Here is an 18359-nt window from a genome sequence, read left to right as displayed (position 1 = left end):
GAAACTTTTCAGTTTCATTTTTTAAGCGCAGGCAGTGCTCCCTGGGACCACTGCCTGCTCTTAAAAAATATTTACGCTCCCATTCACAGAGGGGAAGGGGTCCTCTTGGGACCCCTTCCAGTTTGCGAATGGTTTACCACCCTTTTAAAAAGGGTGGTAAACTGCAAGTGTTTTGCGACCGCAAATGCAGGTGCAAAATAATGGTACATGCCATTTGCACTCGTTATTAGGAAGGGACGCCCTTGGCACACCCCTTTGTAATAGTGGGTCGCAAACCATATTTTGCAAGTCGGTAATAGGTTAGCGACTTGCAAAATATGGTTTGTACATGGGGTTGACCTTTTTTGCTGTCGCAAACAGGCCGAATTCCCATTTGCGACTGCAAAGAACGGTCATACATCTGCCCCATAGTGTGTAATGCCTTCGCAAGGAGAATAGCTGTGTGTGTTATATAATGCCACTTGCTTTCTGGGCTTGCTTGCTGTATTTGCACAAAGTGGATGTAAATTTCGCAGTGACTTTTTGCGACCTGGCTATAATTTTGTAATGTATCTCAAAATGTATAGTCACAGGGTATTCAGAATAACCTAACTGATTAACATTATTTAGGCGACCCCCTATGATTAGCTACGAACACAGGGTAGTGGCCTGCAAGGAACACCAGACCACCATCCCTGCCTTTTTCTTTCGAAACTGTAAAATTTTTGTTAAAGAGTCCCTTGGTCCTATAAGAAACTGAAACTACGAGAGCAATCTTCCCATCTAAAAGTATTTTAAAGAGCACCTACTGGGAGATGGTTGCCTCCCAACACTGGAGAAGCTCCAGTGCTGGTTCAATGTCTGGTGAATTTTTGGAGGCTAAAATGTATCCCTGTTTAGAACCTTACTGGGACACTATAACCAGGCCAGGTGAAAGGAAGCTCCTCTTCCAACTCCGAGCAGGTGCACTTCCCCTCAAATTTTTGACAGCCAAGTGGGAAGGCGGATCTTGTGACACCTGCCCTGTCTGTGGTATTACCAAAGAAACCATCGGTCACTTTTTATTTTCTTGTCAACCCTATGCGGAACCAAGGCGTATCTGGTTGTCCCCAATGTGTAAAACTTTCGGGACAGATAGTAGCACCGTGGCTCTGCGCATTATATGCACCAGCACTTTGACATGGGTCTCAGTAGCCACCGCAAAGTATCTAGGTTGGGCATGGTCAATTAGAAGGAGATTGCTAGTTACCTAACTACTCTCTTATTCATGACAGAGACTGCTAGCCATTTGACTATTCTCTGTTACGTTTTATCCCTGTATTTTTATTTGTATGCCATTTTTTTAAACTATTTTAAATTATGCATTTTATCATTTTCTTGCCACTACAAATAGTACAGTACATATATATAGGATCAATAACTTGAGTCAAAAAAAAATTCTCTTGAAGTGTGCTTTGCACTTTGTTGCTAATGATTGAAATGTAATCTTGTCTTAAAATTGTTGTATGTATTTGTTTTATATTGTATTTTGTTCTTCTGCTTTTATGAATGATATTCGAATAAAGCATACTTTGACTTGACTTGAAACTGCAGTCACTAACTGCTGATACATCTCATTGCTAATTGCAGGTAGGAGGCGACTCCGCTTTCATGTGCTCCTCCGATTTGTGGTTCCAAGTGAGTTGCAAAAATCCCTATTGCGATTCAGAAAGGCTTTCCCAAACCGCGGTTTAGTGAATTTAGTAGCAGCATTTTGTATTTGCAAAGCCTATGAGTTTGAAAATTGTATGGCTTTTGACTTATGAATGCTTTTATTACATCTGGCCTTCTATGTGAAGAGGCTTCATCAGAATTCTGGTACTCTACGTTATTACAGGGCATTGTGGGATCGCTTTCAGTTCCAGAGGTAACCTCTGTTTTATTTTCTATCAACATTCTCAGCAGTTAAAATAACTTGTATAGAAAATTATTCCTTTCCTTAAATTTCCTAAAATAGGATCAATGTTTTGGGCAGGTGTTTTATTATCCCGTAAACAAGGTACATCAATAAGGCAGTTCAGTTCTCCAAAGTCGATGAAAGGATGATGAAAGGAGTGCCATTAAATCCTGTGATAATACAGCTTATCCTTAAAGCGTTAATATGCAATTCATTTTGTGTGATATTGTAATGGCAAATATTATTTTGTTCTAAACTTATTTTCTTAAACTTAGGGGCCATCAATAGAACATCAATATAACTTATCTGATTTACTATGTAACATTAACTATACAACATACCAAATATTGTACATTGAAATGTGTATTATATCATGAATAGTTTTTATTTTGTACTCCTGTTGTAAACAACGTAATTGCCCTTACAGTCACTAAGGGCTAAATCAGAGCCGTCTACTTTAATAGGTCTCGGATGGCCGAATCAGTGACACATTTTTAAGGTTAACCACAGATTATATAATTGAGTTTCCTTTACATTGATTGTGTGTAAATGTATTTTATGTTGAAATCTGGCATTAATGAAGCCCCCCTGGACCTCTGCTGGATGCAGTGGGCCTTGGTGCCACGGGGTGCATGCATGTCTACGCTACTGAGACGACTGGTGCAGAGAAACACCTCCTTGTGCTACGTGCTCACTACCACGTGCATCTGCTGGGCTCCATACAGTACTCTTTTCGTCGGTGTCAGTCCATCCCTAGATTACTCATATGTGGACTTGCTACATGCACTTCTGGAAGATTCTCCCAGGTCACAGATGGGTGCAAAACGACATCTGCTTCTCTCCGGCCCCAACCTCTATTTTCTTTACAGTTGCATTTTGGTTTTCACCTGATTCTGCAGCCTCGTGACACTATGTTATTCCGCATGGGGACTTATCATTCACATCACAGTCTACAGAGGGTCCTCTATCCATGATAAATAATAACACGCTCTTCACGATATTTCCTACTTAATTACTACCTGTCCATGATTTTCTCTTCACTGTAACAACCTACTAATTATATTTCCGGTCTAAACTGTCACAGCTGATCCATGATATTTACCTCACCCAGTCAATATAAGGCCATGGAACTCCCTAGATGGTCGCCTCCTGGCCATTACATCCCCTATGTAGCCCCAGCCTGTGCATGATTTTTCCCAAAGCGTCAACATCAGGCAGTGGTACACCCTTTGTGGCTCATGATTTTACCCGCACAGATAGCTTATTTGTGACATTTCCCGAACCGTGTACCTCTCAATGATACATCATACATAGCAGCCATCTGAGGTCATATTCCCTATAGAATCCCAAATGCTCATGTTCTTTCCTTCACACTACCAGTCTGCATGAGGTTTCCCAGGCCGACACCGCATGGGCACCTCGTGGTCCTGCACCTTAAGCAAGCAAGTGGAACTTAACTGCTTGGAGCCCCTGGCTTGTTACTTCCCATTCTCTGCAGTTTAGTCCTCTCCTTCAGCCTGATCTATAGGTCTTCCAGACAAAATTAGGACTTCATAGCTGAATTTGCAGACCACCTCATCCATCCTGCATGCCCACATCACCCTCCTCGTTGACTGCAACCGGCAAGACAATTGAAGCATGAAACGAATCAAAGAACCCTCTCATCATCCTCATCGACACACTCAACATAGTATATCATGTCACAGAAGACCAAATCCTCCACCTTGTCTTCTTGACATCACCACCATCCAATGGAAACCTATTTCACAAATGGACCAATCACCTTGTCATCCATGTCACCTTGCACAGCATCCAGCCAGCACACCACAGTCTGCACAAATGAGAACAACTAATCCTGTCTGCTTAAAGGACTTCTTTCATTGACTTATTTTGCCCTGCCACCTGCTTAGCAGATATCAACACCCACATTCATAACTGCAACGCATTTCTGAATAAAACACATGAACACCCATGCTCCAACTGAAAAACCCAAATATATGTGAACCCTTTAGCACTCTGATACACCAAAGAACTTGCAAACAATAAACTTTCCACATGAAAAAACTGAAGAAAAACAGAATCTCTCATGGCTTCGTACTACTGAAATCCCTCTGTGAAACAGTAAAACAACTCATCACATCAGCCAAAACCATTGAGCGGCATGATGATTGAATCTGCCAGCTGAAACAGAACATTCTAAGAGACATTCAAGCGTTACATCAACCCCTATCTGACCCTTCAATCCCACATTTCACAGAAGATTGTACTGTCATCAACCTCTTGTTCAGTGAAAAAAATACATATCAGACAGCACATCAACAAAGCTGCTTCTCCTTTGACACCTAAATATCCATGTTGCATCCCACAATGGTCATCATTTAAACCTTCATCTCTAACAGACCTCACCGAAATCCTCAAATCCCTGAAATCCACTATTTTTTTCAACATGATGGCTTACCCTTTTCCTGCATCAAAGACTTGTCCGGAGAAGCTCATTCACCTCTACTCACCCTCATCATCACCTCCCTGCCTCAAGGCATCTTCCCAGAAACTGTAAAAACAGGCTAGATCCTCCCACTTCTGAAGTACCTCGCACTAGACCCTGACGACCTTACCAACTACTGGCCCATCACTAACCTTTCCCAAAAGATCATTGAAAAAGTGCTCCATGGCCTACTCCAATATCACATCAATGCCAACCATGTCCTGCCTAACTGGCTATAGATTATGCTACAGCATGGAGACAGCTACATTAGAAATCATAGTCTATGTCCCTCTGACTAAAGACAAACTGCTGCCTCCTGTTTACCTCTAAGCTGCCTTTACACTCTGAATTCTTGAATTAGATTCACTGGAAAGTCTTTCACAGGTTCTCCACATACCTTTCCAACCAACACCAGTTAATTCACATGGACACCTCCAGGTCTCAGAAGATCCGTATCTCCTGCGGAGTCCACCCAGGTCCTATTTTGTCGCCTATAATCTTCAACCTCTACATGGAGTCCCATGGACTGTACTGATAACAGCATCAAAATTCACCAATACTCTGACAACACTTGATTCAATTTGAAAATATCCGGGGCTTCAGGCATCCAAAGCCTTATCCTCTGCCAGTATCTCATCCAGGCCTGAATGTCCATCATGTATCTAAAGCTTAATCCCCACCAAAACACAATTTCTACTATTCGTTGAGGAGAACAAGCAATAACTAGTTCAAACTTGGCTCAATGACAACTTTCACCCAGTGCCAAGTCTCGCAGATTTAACCTGGACATCAGACTCAACCCAGAGGAACGCTCTGTGAAGAAAAAATAAGAGTGCCTGGTACCTGTTGTCTCTACAGAAGATACTAAAAGAATTCTTCCCAGAAAGCCAATTCACAATTTCCATTCAAGCCCTTATACTTTGCATCTGAATGGTGGCATCCCTGGTCCACGACCTCGCAGACTCCACACTCCTTAAGAGCATCCTACACAAATGATTTATCAAGGCCCTGAGGAAATATGGCTCTGCTTGGCAGCCTTCACCATCTTCAAAACCAGCTCTGTTCTCTACAAACCCATCACAACTGGCACCCATGCCTGTTTGGCTCTGTTGGCTATTAAATCAAAAGGATCCACCATATAGATCGGACAGTGTTCGAGGGAAATGTTTCTAGGAAATGTGTCGCTCATCCAGATGAGGAGGCACACAGTGTTTGCTTAAATACCCCTAACACACCAAAAGGGCCCTTGGTGTCATGCATCATCATAGGGGTCTTCCCACCCCGCGATGGGACGGGGCGTGCTACAACCAACAACTACGCGGGAGCACTGTTGAACAACACTATGTGTGGAGATTTGGTAGTGAGAGGAGAGGTCGGGAGTGAGTACGGGTTAAAGTGATTAAAAAGGACTTGGCCTCATTGACTTAAAAAACTTTAATAGATCGTCGAGGCTGGACCTGTAAAAAAAAGTGATGCGGAGGTGTCCAGCCGATAATTTGCGGATACTCCTATAAAGTCAACATGTTTCGAAGCAAAGGCTTCCTCATCAGGACTGAAAGATCCCCTAAGTACTCACTATGGTGAATATTCCCAATGGGTGTGCCATATACAAAAGTGAAAAAATAAAGAAAAATGAAATGTATGCACTTAATACGATACCCATTAGTATCATGTATGTGTTAATTATGTAGTGTGGGAGGTAATACCCCATGAGCCTCTCGTAACGGGAAGGGAAGGTAATCGCCAAAACGTAGTTGTTTCGGTCGATGTAGCCTCGCCTAAGAATAACGCCAACCCGCATCACGGAGCCATTGGGGATATTCAACACAATGAGTATTGAGGGGATCTTTCAGTCCTGATGAAGAAGCTTTTGCTTTGAAACATGTTGACTTTATAGGAGTATCTGCACATTATCGGCAGGACACCTCCGCATCACTTTTTTTAACAGGTCCAGCCTCGACGATCTATTAAAGTTTTTTTAGTCAATGAGGCCAAGTCCTTTTTAATCACTTTAACCCATACTCACTCCCGACCTCTCCTCTCAAAACCAAATCACCACACATAGTGTTGTTCAACAGTGCTCCCGCGTAGTTGTTGGTTGTAGCACGCCCCGTCCCGAAGCGGGGCGGGAAGACCCCTATGATGAAGCAGGACAATAAGGGCCCTTTTGGTGTGGGAGGGGTATTTAAGCAAACACTGTGTGCCTCCTCATCTCGATGAGCGACACATTTCCTAGAAACATTTCCCTTGAACACTGTCCGATCTATATGGTGGATCTTATTGATTTAATGACTTAATACTAGAGGAGGACGTATCCGTCCTAGTGTCCACGTACGACACTACCTCTTCACTCCCTTGCCTTGTTATATGAAAAAAAAATGGCTCTGTTGGCTGTCAGCACATCTACTTCCAGGACACGATCAGACTGGAGATGAAGAAGTGCAAAAAAAATGTAACAACCTTCTATCCATAGGACTGGCAAAATTTGCTCCAGTTTCGTAAAGAGTTGAAGATAAACATCTATAAAGAACACTATCTCATGATAAAGTAGCAGTCTAAATCCACTCTCAGAAGCTAGCTTTAGCTCCAATCACTGTTTGTAATGGAGGCCTTTGACCCTTTACAGCACCCAGCTGCCTTTTTGCTGTTTTGGCACTATTCAAATTGCACATACATACCTAGACACATACTACATATGCATGATATATTTTATACAGCTGTAGCCTGTTCATGATATTCTGCACATAGTCCTTTTATCCATGATATCCCCGACACATTTTCAGCCTGCGCATGATACTTCCTTACACGGTTGCCTCTCTGATCTTGATATGACATATGCAGCAAACATCCTGCCACAATGTGCATTAAAGCTTCATTCACTGTCAAGATATTCTACATATAGTCACGATCTGGTCTTGATAGTCCATTTACTGTCAGACGACCCATATATTCCATATAAGATCTCAGTGTGGCCACGGTATTTCCATACAAAGTTACCATTTGCCCATGATATTCTGTACAGAGTTAATGTGTGACCGTGATATTCTAGATACACGTACATACTGTTTTCTTATAAAGTCTTGGTTTGACCATAATATTACAAATACATCCACAATTTGATATTCCTTGTAAAGTTACAGCCTGACTAGGATATTCCAAACATAATCACAGTCTGTCTATAGTATGACATATGCAGCCACATTCTGTTTATTACATTCCATATACAGTCACAGTCTGTCCATGATATTCCACACACGGCCACGATCCTGCCACAATATTCAATAAAGCCCCATTGGCTGTCATGATATTCTATATACAGTCATAGACTGTCTATGATATTCCATGCACTGTCACAGTCTGGTAGTGATAAGTCTCAGTCTGATCGTGATGTTCCCATACTGATTAACCATCTAGTCATTATAGTACAGACACAGTTCCTGTCTGGGCTTGATACTCCATATATAGTCAGTCACATTCTGCCCTTAAAATTCCATATACTGTTGCAGTCTGTCCATAATATTCCTATACTGAGTTACCATCTATGCATGATATTCCATACACAGTTTGTCAGCCCATGATATTCCATATCGAGTTGCAGGCTGTCCATGGCATTCCCATGATGAGTTACCATCTGTTCATGATATTACTTAGTCACACTCTGCCCATGATATTCCGCACAGATTTGGTCTGTCTATAGTAGTCTCATATTGAGTGACCATCTGTTTATGATATTCCATACAGTCACTCTAGCCATGACATTCCTTATACATTCTCAGTGTGACCATATGTTCCCTATACAGTCACAGCCTGTTCATGATGCCCACTACACAGTCACCGTCTTGCCACAGTGTTCATTAAAGCCTCATTGCCTGCTGCAACATTCTCCACACAGCCCCTTCTGCTCAAGATACTGAAAGGGGGCGGGGCATTTATTGAGCTGTGATATGCACAACTGACCTCCCATTGGTTACTTGCCTGTACCTGGTTGTTAATAATTGGCAGGTTCAGGTATGAATTCAGCCTTCCCACCTCAAGCTCTCTTTCCTGCCAGCTGCAAAAAGAGACTGGACAGAACCAAAGAAAGAGGGCACTGAGAAAGAGGCGGAGACCAAGGTGAGCAATGTGGGAATGAAGTCCCTTGCAGAGCCATTGGGCAAGCCTGACTCCCAGGAGACACTCCAGTAGTCACTGACACCTGGACAGAGCGAGGCATGTGGGTATTCTTGTCCTCACAGGAGGAGCTGCACAGGAGGAGCTGCAGTGTACAGGCTTTGGAGATCACTAGGCAGCTGCCTTGTAAGGAAGGTGGCATTTATGAACCTTGTGGTGCGCACGAGCTGTATACGTTACTGGTCTCTTGCAGCGTATGGACTGCAGGAATGATTCACCATGAGTAATGCAGACTGTAGCCACTGCCGATCTCCCAAGAGCCTGTAACCTCCTCGCGCGTGGAAGGTAAGGCAATACCGACCTCGTGCAGGGCGAGGTCTGTGACTGACTGTAAGAGCAATTTACCTGGTGTTGGTACCGACTGGGAGATCACTCATCTAGTGCACTCTGAGGGCTTCAGGAATGACTGACCCCTTGAGGGGATACGTGTTCCTGGCTTCGTATCAACTGTAAGAGAAGAACACGGACTTCAATGACTGGAAACATTATTAATCAGGTGCAGCGTAAATCCCAGAGGAATTACCGCCCCTTGCAGTGGAGCGAGCATGACCTACCCTGTGGGGAGTGCGCACTGCAGCGTTCGCTGTCCGCGTTACTTGTCCGTGCAGTGCTATTGCTGTGTAAGACTTCAGAGGGTGGCCGCACTGGACATGATGTGGCTTTCTAAGGTTTTATTCGACCTGGGTGTGTGCTCGAAGTCGAGTAGCTGTCCCTGTGGAGGCTGCCGTGTGGCGGCAGTGGTCGTGTAAACCGTCATATTTGACTGAAGCAGTCGGACATGATTGTAAGATTACAGTGTGTGTAGACAGTGACGACGTAAGACTGCAGTGAGCAGAGAGTGGCTCTTTTTGACTGTAGAAGGAGAGTTGGCTGTAAGGCCACAGTAGTTAGGGGGCTGTCTGTATGAAGCAACCGCGGTCCGCAGTGACTATGTAATACTTCAGTGTGAAGGACATCTCCCTTAGGTCTGCATAAAGCAGCAGGGGATAGCGGTGGCTATTTACCGATGCAGTGGGTCACGTCGTTGTAACGATGCAGTGGGCTGGGGTGGCTGTAAAGAGCAGCAGCAGGTGAATGTAGCTGTTTAAGGCTAAAATGGCAGTGAGATGACTCCAGAGATGCATTGGGCAGGGTGCTGTATATAGCAGCGGTGGTGGCTGTGCATGCCTGCACTGGGATGACAAAGCAAACGCAAAGAGATGATGGACAGAGTGCTGAAACTTTTCAGACACTCACCTCCAGTCACAGATCTGGGTTGAATCCATCATCGTTCTTTAGCTCACTTTGCCACCCCAGTTCAGACACAGCTATATGCAAATCAGTCTTGACTCGTGCCTCATGGGAACAGTCCAGCCTGAACTACCAAGCCTTGTCTTCCCTGAACCGCAAACAAGCATCCTGGGACCGGTTTCGGGGTAACACCCCTTATCAGCTAGGCTAGCTTGAATCCAGTGGCAAAGTGAGCAAGGGACCCACGTCTGGGCATACTCTGCCAACTTAGGGCGAACAAAGCAACCACAAGTATGACAGTGGATGTGTAAGAATGCAGTGGGCCGGAGTGGCTGTAGAAAACAGGAGAAGATAGCCATAAAAGTGTAGGAATGCAGTGGGAACAAGAGTACCCTGTAAGGCTTCCTTGGGCAGTTGTTGAATACATAAAGCTGTTTCATCAGTTATGTTGTTGCAGTGTAAGTCTCGTTCCTTCCATCCTGTGTTAATTTTCACTGTCTTCTCTTTGTCTCCCTCCTTTCTTCTCACTTCACACGCACCCTCTCTTTGCTTCCTCCCGGTTACCCTCAAGTTGGATGCATTTCCCCACTCCTGCCCTTTTCTCCTTTCTTCTACCTTCTTTTTTCAACCTCACTCCCTTCACTTTTGTCCTTCTTCACTGTCCCACCTTCACCAGCTCTGTGTGCCCTCTCTACCCATACGCTTGCTCTGATCTCTTTCTCGATTAAATCCATTTCAGATGAAGCTTGTGCTGTGGGGATGTTTGGCAGTCCTGCTCTTGGGATGCACAAAGGCTCTTCACCTTCCAGACCACCATGATTTTATGGTGGAGCTGCAAATTACCGGTAAGTCAGGTCAATTTGTGGTACCTCAATACACAAAATACTTTCAGGAGTCCGTGAGAGTTCTTGTGTGTACAGGCTAAGTATATGGGACATTTACTTGAAAGCTTATGACTCTCAGCTCCATCTAGGGTTATGGTTTACGTAGCAGACTTTAGAGGTTCAAACAGGTGCATTTACGCCTCCCGCCTTCGCATGCAATTTTTTTTGACCAGTTGCAGTGGTCCGATTGACTTTAGCAAATGTTTTCACTGCAGGTTTGTCTTTTGCTTGGTAAACCGTTACATTTTGGTCTTAAAACTTAAATTACACTCCTGTGGGCTCCTGGACCTTGAGCTCTGTGGGGCTTATTTATGAGAGCCCTGGGTCACTTTTGCACCATGATAAGTGGTACGTGCGTGGAGCTGGGCTCTCGTAAAGATTTATGAAGCCACGCAAAGTCACCCTGCTTGGCATTGAGTGGCCTCATAAATCATGAGGATGGCGACGTTGTGTAAATCGCTGTGTCGCCTTACTCTGGGCCCAAGAGGCGTTCCTAGGTAGTGCGGCAGACATTCCCATGCAATACCCATGGAATTTAACGCTGCTGCAGATTTACAAATTGATGTAAACCTTGGGAAGAATCAAATCCATATGCCTTTCGGGGTGAGGCGGAACGAGGAGAAATATGTTAATTTTTCCTAGTTTTTCCCTTTTTCTTTGTGTGCTCTCGCTATAGCACACACATAGAAAGAGGAAAACACATCATAGGATTGTTTTTGTGCAGGAATGTGCCGCTTACTGCACAAAAACAATTCTGTCTGCAACTGAGGCACCCTTGCAGGGTGTCTACGTTGGCTCGAGGGTGTCAAAATGGCATCAGCGCAGGCAGAAAGGACAGGAATTCACCTTATTGCTTAAATATGGTGCATTTCTGCCCCTTCACTTTGGCGTTGGCAGCGCACCAGCTGCCCTACCGCAAAATGCCATAAATAAGGCCCTGTGTCTCTGATGATGACAGATGTTGAGGGCCTTAGCACACAAGCAAGAAGGGAGCTGTAACATGGAGATGATGGACATGTGAAATGTGGCTGTGCTCATTGCTGGGGACAGTGGGCCACGTGCATCCACAACCCTGATGGTGCTCGCTTGCATGAATGGCACTTCCTTCTTGAGTGGGGAGCTCCTGAGTGTGCACTCTGAGGGTGGGTGTTGGTTGGTGTGTGTGTTAGCGGACCTTGAGATGTGGCAAGATCCACAAAGACTGTTAAAAAATACTTAAAATACCGATGCTCTTTGGGAGTGCAGCACAGTGGGTTCGTGGTAACTATCAAATGTTAAAACCGATTTCAATGTAATCTTGAATTCAGTGTCCTCCAGGTGCCCCATATCATCATTTTTAGCTCACACCTCTGTTCATTCTAGTGCCTGTATTAAAGCTCATGTTTCACAATAGTAGCATGTAGGGCATGCTATTACAACGCGGTCTGCCAATCTTTAAAAAATGACAGTTTTTTTTAAAAGTAAGGTCATATTTACTAAACTTTGAAGATTGCCCTTCAAGGACCCCTGTACTGCAGCCTCCGAGAGCCCACGACTGAGGTACAATTAAATTTGACAGTTTCCCAGCCTAGTGTGATAAACACTGTCCTCTGACTCTATTCAGCATAATTACCACAACTTTGACTCTCCGCCCAGAGCCTGGGACCAGCTCACCCTGCCCCAGCATTTTAAGCAGGGGTACTGACTGTCCTGGGGCACTGGGTATTGGCCGTACCTTGTTGGGAATCAAAAACTGAATTACACCTAAAAGATGGAATCAAGCAGTAATCAACATATCAAGGTCCTCGATAAGAACTCTAAAATGCGACTTAAAATGGCCAACATTATTTCTGCATACGGTGACCTCAGCCTCACTGCTGTACATGGCCATCTTTTTGCACTCGTTATAGAGTCCTCTGAGAATTTCGTGAAATGGGGAGGTTTGTGTTTGAAAAGTATTGCGTCAGGGACAGGTGCATGGAGAACATGGCAGGAGCACATATGGAGGCGCCGCTGCCGCTTTTAAGGCCTGGTGTTGTTGACCCTCTTCCTCGACTTTTCCCTACCACCCACTTCAGATATGTGGGCTCCAGGTGGGTGCGGTGAAAAACACGCCCCTTGTTTCAGTGCGACCACTGCCCACGTGGTGGCGGATGAATGGCCAGAGCATTCACAGGGCCATGGCTGCAGTCTCAAGCAAACTGCAGAATGCAAAGTGACGTGAGATGAAACAAGCATTTGCAATAGGTCTTGCATTTGCGAGAGTTTAAGCTATTGGCATTGTAAATGACATGCCTTTTATTTATATGTTTTGATAATTAAGACATATAAAAGGCATTGTCATTTACAATGCCAACAGTTCAAACTCTTGTAAATGCAAGACCTATTTCATTTCAAATAAGCGCCCGCCATTGTCCCAAGCTGCTTGGAAAGTGAAAGCATGGATGGCGCGCTGAATCTTGCAGGAAAGCAGGTCGTGCCTGCAGTAGGAGAAACTCGTGAAAGAAAATAGTGCTTACAGACTAAATAAGACATACCGTGTAACAACAGAAGTAAAAGGGCCAGTCCTCATGAAAGGTTACAAATGAAGACAAGGCGGTACTAAGGAGGGACTAACAAGCCTATTAACGAATGAACAAAAAGCATTTACAAGGAACAATGACACAAGCCAATGAAAAATATGGGCGGAGCTTCAAGTCCATACTCAAATACAGCATGCCTCGCAGAGCAGCAGATGCGCTGCCCAGGCCTGACCTAAAAACTAAAACTGGATAAACATTTGTCACCTGACGAGAGAACGTGGGAGTCTGTATTATCTGAAGAAGTGGATTCACACTCTGCTACATGACGTCAAGGGAAGGAAAACCGATTAGCCTCAGTAGCAAAACGTTAATTGAAGAAGGAACATTTCAGTGTCTAGAAAGAAAATAATTCTTGTAACTAGGAAAATAGATGTGAAATTTAAAGAAGGATATTAACTTAAAGCACTTTTCACTAATTTCAGAGGTGCGCATTCCAGCCATGGCCTGCCCCTGCTCCTCTACGTAGTCCTGGGCTGCCCAAATCTTTCCTAGACCGTTTCCCAGATACTGAGACCCATGCAGGGAAGGTGGCTCCCTGCCTGGTGACTCAAAACACACAATTCTCAGACGTCTATCAGCCTGGTTTAGCTTGGTTTTTCTCCTTCGTGCTGCCTGTAGAGCGACTCAGTGCACGCCTGAGTTACTTAAACATGGTTTAGCCAGAGTCCTCCTCAAAGTCTTCTGCAGGCTCGATTAAATATGTTTCTCTTGCATTTCGTCTACATAAAACTGATATTTGTTTCCAAATGTTACGTGGTTGGAGGGTCGTCCGAGTCCACCACTAATTGCCCCGCCAAGCACTTCATCCCATAACACGATAGCCGCACGTCAGTGGTCCGCATGCACAGCATGAAAACACTTCCACAAAAAAATCAATCAGACATTTATAAAGAGCAGCAAATCACCCATGAGGGTCTGGTGGTGCTGGGGAAGATTGCTGCTGCGTGGTGGTAAGATCATTCGAATTGCTGGAGCGACGGTGCGGTCCTAAGGTGCAGGGGGAGTTTGTTCCATGCCTTGGCTGCCAGATTCGAGAATGAGCGTCCTCTGCTGTTGGTTAGGCAGATCCGTGGGGTATCTGTTTGGGAGAGGGAGGTGGATCAAAGGTGTCTGGTCTGTTGGTGGAAGGTCAGGCATCTATTAATGTAGGCAAGACCTTTGTGGTGTAGGCCTTGTAGGTGTGGGTCAGCATCCTGAGCTGGCATTGAAGTACTGGGTTTTTCAGAACCCAGCGGTGCCAGGGAACACACCATAAGACTTCGAGTCCTTCCTGTTTCAGACTACAGAAACACAGAGTCTTCTTGGTGAAGTCAAAGATCGTATTTATTGGCTGCAGCCAGTAACAGGTATCCTAGAAGTACAACACGGTGTATATTCTCAGGAGACTGCTCAACCTTACAAAGCCAGCCTTCTCTTTTTATACAAAATATTATGCTTTAGGCAAACATTCCTTATTTTACAGTTGACCATTCACATATTTTCACTACAAAGAAAAAGCAGAGTCATGATGACAAGCCAATATTTCAGTTTGTGTAGCCCTCAATCAATTACCCGGCGAGGCTCAGTACTTTCATCAGATATCGACGGACCCCCAATAAAAACGGGCACCTCCTCCTCGTAAAGCAAGTCAGCATAAAAGGAACAGGGACAGGTGTGTGTAAGATTAGGCATGGTTTGTGTGTGATGAAAGGTTTTATGATATGTTGTGCCTTGATACTAATCTCATTCGGCCACTGGGAAAGGAACTGGCAGAACAGGTTTGGCTTCAGGCAGTGGAGTCAGCTTACCCAGGTCACAGAGGAGTCAGCAAAGGTGTACGTGTCCATCAGACTCGTTTTTGGCCTTAGTCATTGGCCTATGTGAGGGCAATCACAAAATGGCTGCCGTTCAAATGGAACCCGAGGGTTCAGGACGGAAACTCTCATTTCAGGGTGATTTCGTCACCTGAATATGACGAAAATGCTTGTGCATAGTATTTTAATCATCCTCGGTCTGCTGATACCAAAATCGTCATGATATGACGATGTTTATAACACGGGTCCAGAATTTTCAGTACCACAGCATCTCTTCTGAATCTGGAGCCAGTGTCGTTTCTATAGATCGGGTGTGATGTAGGTCATTCTGAGGAGGTTCAGGATGAGTCTTGCCACTGAGTTTTGTATTGTCTAGAGTCTCTCTTCTGAGGCGTGCGGTGATTTCTACGTAAAGCATTTTTCAGTTGCCCAGTCTGCTGGTGATTAGGGCTTGCGTGACGTCCTTCCGGTGTTGGCTGGGAGCCACTTGAAAATCTTACGGAGCATGCAAAGGGTGTGGAAGCAGGCTGATGAGACTGTGTTGACTTGTTTTTTCATGTATAGCTGCCATGCATAGATGATGCTGAGGTTGTGATGTAGGTCCTCAGAAGGACCTACATCACACCCCATTTATAGAAACTACACTGGCTCCAGCTTCAGAAGAGCTGCCAGCTCAGGATGCTGACCCACGCCTACAATGCCTACACCACAAAAGTCTTGCCTACATTAATAGATGCCTGACCTTCCACCAACCGACCTGACACCTTTGATCCACCTCCCTCTCCCTAACAGATACCCCTCGGATCTCCCTAACCAACAGCAGAGGACGCTCATTCTCGAATCTGGCAGCCAAGGCATGGAACAAACTCCCCATGCACCTTAGAACCGCTACTCTTGCACCTTTTGTTAAAGAGTCTCTTGCTGGCTGTGAGTGTGCTTGCGCTTCGGGATTGCATCTAGCCCTAGCTATACCATGTCTGGGCTACTGATATACCGCCCACCAGGACCTTCTAAGGAATTTAAGGTTGCACTTGTCGACACTATAAACTCCTTGGCAATGAGAGCTGCCAATTTTAGCATTATCGGGGATTTGAATGTACATCTTGATAGCTCCGATGACACGGAAATGGGAAATTTCTTAGCTGACCTGGCGGCATGTCAATCGTTTCAACTGGTCCATGGTCCCACCCACTCGGCAGGACATTTGTTAGACCCAATTTTTTCTAACCTTTCCTTCCTCACTGTTCACACCCCTACTCCGGTGTGTTGGTCCGATCATTATTTCATATCTGTGACCCTCTCAGGGGTTGTACCCGCCCGGAGGACGTCCCAGAAGCTCTCATTTAGGCGCCCTTGGCACAAATTTAACATCAATTTATTTCACTGCCTCCTTTCTACTACTACATTTATTATGCCAGATGACCCAGATGCGGCCAATAGGGCACTGTCTGACTGAATTCTCCACTCTCTGGATTATCTCATTCCGGGAAAAAGTGGTCTAAAAGCCGTACCACCAAATCCAGCCCTTGGTTCAATGATAAGCTGATCACTCTACGTAAACCCTGTTAAAAGCTGGAGCGAGCCTGGAGACGGGACTATGACTCAACTTCAAAGGAGCATTATCAGGCAGCTATTAAGATGTATCATAGGGCTATTCAGGCCAAACAGGCAGCATACTTTGCGGTTAAGATTAGGAACAGTAGTAATCCCTCCAAAAGTATTTTTTCGATACTCAAAGATTTTAAATCATCGGCGGTCACTACAGCACCTTTGATATCGTCGAATGAGCAACGTGAGGTTCTCGCCTCCTTCTTTGTTAAGAAGGTGTAAAATATCTATATGACCTTCCCGCAAGCTACTACGTGTCCTGACTTCAGGTCCAAATCTCCTCCGATGCGCATTTTGGCTGCTCTCCCGACGATCTCTCAGGATGAGTTGTATGTGCTCTGTAGCAAGGTCAAATCCGGCTCCCCGGCTGACCCCCTTAAGCCTGAGCAATTCATAAAATCACTGCCTGTGCTCCTTTCGCCTGTGGGCCAGCTGATTAATCTGTCCTTATCCATGGCAGTTGTCCCCAGGACTTGGAAGCAAGCTAGAGTGATCCCATTGCTAAAAAAACACAACCTTGACATAGCGATGCCAGAAAATTTGCGTCCCATTTCTCTTCTACCTTGGGTCTCCAAGATCTCTGAGACCTATATTAACTCCATTCTATCTAGATTTGTGGAGGATAATAACATACTAGACACCACCCAGAATGGTTTTCGTTCTGGCCACAGCACTGAGACTGCTCTCCTAGCTGTGACCAAACACCTGAGGAGGGCTCTAGACGAGGGCCGCACTTCGGCACTTGTCTTATTAGATCTCAGTGCCGCGTTTGACACGGTCTCTTACAAGATCCTGTTACAGAGGTTGGTGGAAGTGGGCATTGTGGATTCTGCCCTGGATTGGTTTGCCTCTTTTAATGCTGAGAGGACCTTCCAGGTAACAGCTCGACCATTTGCTTCCATGTTCCATACTTCCAAACATGGGGCTGCTATCAGCGCTGGGACGCTCCTTTGCTGGGGCAGCTGTGCGCTTTAGAAAACGGTATAATATAATATAACATACCATTACGTTGCAGGCATGGTCTGTCGGGGTGGAGGGAGGGCCGAGTTCTGCAGGCCATCATGCTTCATTTCCTGGCTAGGTGTTATTCCCAAAGATTAGGGCTTCCTCCTTGTCCATGTTGAGTTTGTAGCAGTTGTCCTTCATCCACTCTGCGACGTTCTTCATGCATCTGTGGAAGTTGGTTTTGGTGGTGGAGGGATCTTTGGACAGTGAGAGGATGAACTGGATGTCGTTGGCCTAGGAGATGATGTTGAATCCGTGTGATCTCACGGTGGCAGTCAGGGGGGTCATGTAGGTGTTGAAGAGGGTGGTGCTGAAGGATGATCCTTGGGGGACTCCACAAATGATCTTCTTTTTGCTCCGAGATGAATGGTGGGTGGCGGCCCTCTGGGTTCTGCTGGTGAGGTATGAGGTGATGCATCTGAAGGCGGCTCCCTGTATCCGTATGTGGTGAAATCTTTTGATCAGGATGGGATGGACGATGGTGTTGAATGCGGTGGACAGGCCTAGGAGGAGCGTCGCCCCACTGCTTTCTCACAGTGCGAGAAGCAGAAACATAAAATGGTATTTTAAATACCATCTTATCTTTCTACTTTTCGCGCTGAGAGAAAGCAGAACGGTATGTCTGGTTGGGGGCCGGTGGGTGGGCGGGTCAGGTGAGAGTGGCTTGTCCAATGCTGTGGGCCTTGACTGTTTGATCGGCCCTCTCGG

At 45.2% G+C, this 18359-nt stretch overlaps 1 protein-coding gene across 1 annotated transcript in view; it reads left to right on the top strand.

Moving 5' to 3' along the window:
- The first annotated feature begins 8435 nt into the window (after positions 1–8435).
- The window catches only part of LOC146855853 (natterin-3-like), a 32143-nt gene continuing 22219 nt past the window's right edge, over positions 8436–18359 (top strand). Inside the window, exons 1-2 of the mRNA XM_085653795.1 lie at positions 8436–8513; positions 10540–10645. Coding sequence (XP_085509921.1) covers positions 10540–10645 — 106 coding nt within the window. The 5' untranslated portion in view covers positions 8436–8513. The remainder of the gene's footprint in view (positions 8514–10539; positions 10646–18359) is intronic.

This window comes from Triturus cristatus, chromosome 4_1 (genome assembly GCF_964204655.1).
Source record: "Triturus cristatus chromosome 4_1, aTriCri1.1, whole genome shotgun sequence".
NCBI classification, from domain to species: Eukaryota; Metazoa; Chordata; class Amphibia; order Caudata; family Salamandridae; genus Triturus; species Triturus cristatus.
Note: the sequence above shows the minus strand (reverse complement) of the source record. Positions and strands in the feature narration are given on the sequence as shown.